At 54.8% G+C, this 4,681-nt stretch overlaps 2 protein-coding genes across 2 annotated transcripts in view; one reads left to right on the top strand and one right to left on the bottom strand.

Moving 5' to 3' along the window:
- The window catches only part of EMH_0008290 (uncharacterized protein), a gene marked incomplete at both ends in the record, with an annotated part of 2,037 nt that extends 1,630 nt beyond the window's left edge, over positions 1-407 (top strand). Inside the window, one exon of the mRNA XM_013498300.1 lies at positions 205-407. Within this exon, the coding sequence (XP_013353754.1) occupies positions 205-407 (203 nt within the window). The remainder of the gene's footprint in view (positions 1-204) is intronic.
- Positions 408-1,026: 619 nt separating this feature from the next.
- Positions 1,027-4,681, bottom strand: part of EMH_0008300 (uncharacterized protein) — a gene marked incomplete at both ends in the record, with an annotated part of 4,705 nt that continues 1,050 nt past the window's right edge. Inside the window, 2 exons of the mRNA XM_013498301.1 lie at positions 1,027-4,037; positions 4,088-4,673. Of these exons, the coding sequence (XP_013353755.1) occupies positions 1,027-4,037; positions 4,088-4,673 (3,597 nt within the window). The remainder of the gene's footprint in view (positions 4,038-4,087; positions 4,674-4,681) is intronic.

Below are 4,681 nucleotides of genomic sequence, written 5' to 3' on the forward strand. Positions count from 1 at the left end.
CGCTACTTCTTTTGCGTTTTCCTCCAATCGACGAGAAGTAGCAGCAGACGCCTCAGCAAGAGCAGCTTGCTGCCGCAGCAGCTGCAGCAAACACCCAGCAGCAGCAGCAGCAGCAGCAGTTGCAGCAGCAGCAGCAGCAGTTGCAGCAGCAGCTGCAGCAGCTGCTGCAGTAGCAGCAGCAGTAGTAGCATGCAAAAGCAGAAGTGCATCACCAGCAACAGCAACAGCAACAGAAACAGCAGAATCAGCAGCAGCTGCAGCAGCAGCAGCAGCAGCAGCAGCAACAGCAGCAACAGAAGCAGCAACAGCAGTTACACAGGCAAAACCAGCCACCACAAGAAAACAGACAGCAGCAACAGCAGCAGCAGCAACAGCAGCAGCAGCAGCAACAGCAACAGCAAGAGTAGCAGTATTCTTCTACTGGCTCTGGTGCTGCTGCGCTGCGCCCTGGGGGCCCCCGGGGGCCCCCTGAGGCCCTGGGGGCCCCCTGAGGCCCCGGGGGCCCCTAGGGTTTGTGTTGTTGTGTTGTTTTGTTGCGTGAATGTTTTGTTTGTTTGTCTTTGTTTGTCTTTGTTTGTTTTTATTTTATTTGTTTTTGTTTATTTTTTTATTTTATTGTTTTTATTTTTGTTTATTTTGTTGTCTTTGTTTTTTTTTGTTTTTTTTTTATTTTTTATTTTATTTGTTTATGTTTTGTTTTTTATTTTTTTCTATTCTATTGGTTTTGTTTATTGCTTTGTTTGTGACTGTAGACATGTGCTGTCTTTCTTCTTTATTTTTATTCATTTATTTATTTGTATTTATTTATTTTTTTATTTATATTATATTTATTTATTTATTTATATTATATTATATTTATTTATATATTTATATTTATTTGTTTATTTTTGTATGAGTAAATTTGTGTGTCTCTCTCGCCTTATTTGTATTTATTTTTTGTATTTATTTTATTTTTTTTATATATTTATGTATTTATATTTATACTTATACATTAATATGTATACATTTATATTTATATATTTATATTTATATATTTATATTTATATATTTATTTACTTTGTTTTGTATGAGTAGGTTTGTTTTTCTTTCTTGTCTCCGTCTCCTTTCTGCTGCTAGCGTCTGCTGCAGCGACTGCTGGATGGCTGTCTCCTCTTCGAACCCTAAACGGGGGCCCCCGGGGGCCCCCAGGGTACGGGGCCCCCCCAGGGTACCGGGGCCCCCCAGGGTACGGGGGCCCCCCAGGGTACGGTGGGGGGCCCCCAGGGTACGGTGGGGGGCCCCCAGGGTACTGGGGGGCCCCCCACTGTACCCTCCTTTGGGGGGCCCCCAGAAGGGTGATCGGCACCACGTGCAGCTGGGTGGGGCCCCCTCGCGTTGCGCATGTAGCTGCTGCTGCTGCCGCTGCTGTTGCTGCTGCTGCTGCTGCTGCTGCTGCTGCTGCTGCTGCTGGTGTCGCTTCTGCTGCTGATGCTCTTGTTGTTGTTGCTGCTCTTGTTGGTGCTGCTGCGGCTGTTTTGGAGAAGCTTGCTGTTGCTTCTGCTTCTGCTGCTTCTGCTGCTGCTGTTGCTGTTGCTGCTGCTGCTGCTGCTTCCGGGATAACGTTCTATTGCTGCTGCTGCTGCTGCTGCTGCTGCTGCTGCTGCTGCTGCTGCTGCTGACAGCCGGTGAGTTGCTGAGACCACGTTGGGCCAGCCGTGCAGCGGAAGCAGAAGCAACAGCAGCAGCAACAGCAGCAGCAGCAGCAGCAGCAGCAGATGATGCAGCATAGTTTCTCTCTTCTGTCTGTACACCCGTATAGGGCCTCCGCCTGACCACATGCAAGGCCTCCTCTCTGCTGCTGCTGTTGCTGCTGCTGCTGTCGTTGCAGCTGCTGCTGCTGTTGCCGTTGCTGTTGCTGCTGTTGCTGTTGTTGCTGCTGCTGCTGCTGTTGCTGCTGCTGTTGCTGCTGCTGCTGTTGCTGTTGCTGCTGTTGCTGTTGCCACTGTTCCTGCTGCTAACGGCACGACTGCTGCCCCTTTCATTGCTGCTAGCTTTGTTGCAGCTGCTGCTGCTGCTGCTGCTGCTGCTGCTGCTGCTTCTACGCAGCCTTGGCCTGGGGGTGCATTCGGCTGTCTCCGATCCCCACGGCTCCGTGGGGACAGCAGCACGCGCGCTATCAGAGCGGCACCAACTCTTGCTGCTGCTGCTGCTGCTGCTGCTGTTGCTGCTGCTGCTGCTGATGTTGCTGCTGCGGCTGTTGTTGCTGTTGCTGCTGCTGTTGCTTATTCTGCTGTTGCTGCAGCCACCGTTGCTGTTGCGTCTGCTGTATTTGGAGGCATTGCTGCCACCTTTGCTGCTGCTGCTGCTGCTGTTGCTGCTGCTGCTGCTGCTGCTGCTGCTGCTTGTACTGGGTATATTCGTTTGTACTTCCGCATCTACAGCGCGCGGAGTTTTAGCTGCTGCTGTTGCTGCTGCTGCAGTTGCTGCTGCTTCTGCTGCAGCAGCAGCGCCAACTGTGTCTCTGTCTCTGCTGCAGTTGCTGCTCCCCTCGCTTACCTCTTCCCTAGCAGGGGGCCCCCCATGAGGGGGCCCCCCATGCGAGGGCCCCCCATGGGGGGGCCCCCCAGCCAGGGGGGGCCCCCCGGGTAGGGTACAGTCTGCGTGCTGGGGCGGGGGGGGCCCCTGTGTAAATACATCTGCTGCTGCTAGTGTGAGGGTTGCCCATTCTGCTGCTACTTTCTCTGCCTTGAGTGCTGCTGCTGCTGCTGCAGCAGAAGCAACAGCTCCTCGTGCTGCAGTGCAGCAGGCTGCTTCGCTGTTTGCTGCTTTAGCTGCAGCAGAAGCTGCTGCTACTTCTGCTGCTGCAGCACGTTCTGCTGCTGCTGCTGCTGCTGCTGCTGCTGCAGATGCTGCTGCACCAACAGATGATGGTGGTATCAGGCCCCTCTCAGTTTTAGCTGCTTTTGCTGCTGCTGCTGCTGCTGCTGCTGTTGCGTCTGCTTCTGCTGCTGCTGCTGCTGCTGCTGCTTTAGCCTGCTCCGATGCATCGAAGGAAGCAGCAGCAGCAGCAGCTGCTGCTGCTGCTCCTCTTGCTGCTATCCTTTCAGCTGTCCGTGCAGGCCCAACAGCAGCAGCAGCAGCTGCTGCAGCATCTGCTGCTGATTCTGCTGCAGCAAGTGCTTCTGCATGCGCAGCAGCAGCGACATTTCTATGGCCGACGACTTGTGCTGCTGCTGCTGCTGCTGCAGCACGAAGGGATTCTACTTGCTGCTGAGACTTTGCTGCTGCTGCTGCTGCTGCTCGTACAGACTGCTGCAGCAGCCGCCTATCAGCAGCAACTGCTGCTGCAGTGAAGTCAGCTAGCTGCCGCAGCTGTGTTACGGTGGCTATACACCTGAGAGCAGCAGTTTCTGCTGCAGCAGCACAATCTGCTGCTGCTGCTTTGTGCTGCTCTGTTGCTGCTGCATCTGCTGCTGCTGCTTCTTTGTGTTGCTCTGTTGCTGCTGCATCTGCTGCTGCTGCTTCCTTGTGCTGCTGTGTTGCTGCTGCATCTGCTGCTGCTGCTGCTTCGTCTGCTGCTGCTACCATCTCCTCCTTCACGGTGCCTTCAGCTACAGCAGAAGCAGTAGCAGCAGCAGCAGCAGCAGCAGCAGCAGAGGCAGAGCGCTGCTGCTCGCTGTCTGCTGCTGATTGAGCAGCAGCATCAGCAGCAGCTTGTGCTGCAGCAGCAGCTTGCTTCGCCTGTTCTGCTGCCTCTACGGCTTGCTGCTGTTGCTGCTGCACCGCAGCAGCAGCAGCAGCTGCTGCTGCTGCTGCTGCCTCCTTCTGGGCTTCCAACTCAGCAGCAGCAGCAGACGTCCATTGCCGCAGCTCTGCTGCTGCTGCTGCTGCTGCCTCATTCACTTGCTGCTGCAGCGCAGCTGCTGCTGCTTCAGCAATATCTTTGCGTGCATGCGCTGCTGCAGCATCTGCTGCTGCTGCTTCCCTGTGCTGCTGCTGCTGCTGCTGCTGCGTTGCTGCAGCAGCAGCGTCTGTCTGCTCACTCTCCTGCGCTCTGGCTGCTTCCCCCTTAGCAGCAGCAGCNCAGCAGCAGCGTCTGTCTGCTCACTCTCCTGCGCTCTGGCTGCTTCCCCCTTAGCAGCAGCAGCAGCAGCAGCAGCAGCCTGCTGCTGCTGCTGCTGCTGCATAGTTGATAGGATTTCATCTGCAGCAGCAGCAGCTTCCTGAGCAGCAGCAGCAGCAGCTTTTGCGAGGCCCTGCCATTCATCTGCTTTTTGGTGTTTCTCCTCAGCAGCAGCAGCAGCAGCAGCTGCTGCTGCTGCTGCTTGCTGCTGCGTTTCCTTTGCTTCTGCTGCAGCAGCAGCTGCTGCTGCTGCATGCTGCTGCACCTCCTTAGCTCCTGCTGCAGCAGCACGAATGTGCTGCTGCAGCCCAGCAGCATGAGCAACAGCTGCTTCTCTGTTTCTTCTTATTGCATCTGCATCTGCTGCTGCTTCTTCTTTGTGCTGCTGCAGTGCAGCAGCAGCAGCAGCAGCAGTTGCTGCTGCCTGTTGTGCCCCCTGAGCTGCAGCAGCACTACCCTTGAGATGCTGTCCTGCTGCTGCTGCTTGTCGTGTTGCTGCTGCTGCTGCTTGCTGCGCTTCTGCTGCTGCAGCCTTTACTACGACGCATGCATCCTCTATAAGCTGCTGCCTCTGAGCAG

This window comes from Eimeria mitis, genomic scaffold, assembly GCF_000499745.2.
Source record: "Eimeria mitis Houghton genomic scaffold, Emh_scaff332, whole genome shotgun sequence".
NCBI lineage: Eukaryota > Apicomplexa > Conoidasida > Eucoccidiorida > Eimeriidae > Eimeria > Eimeria mitis.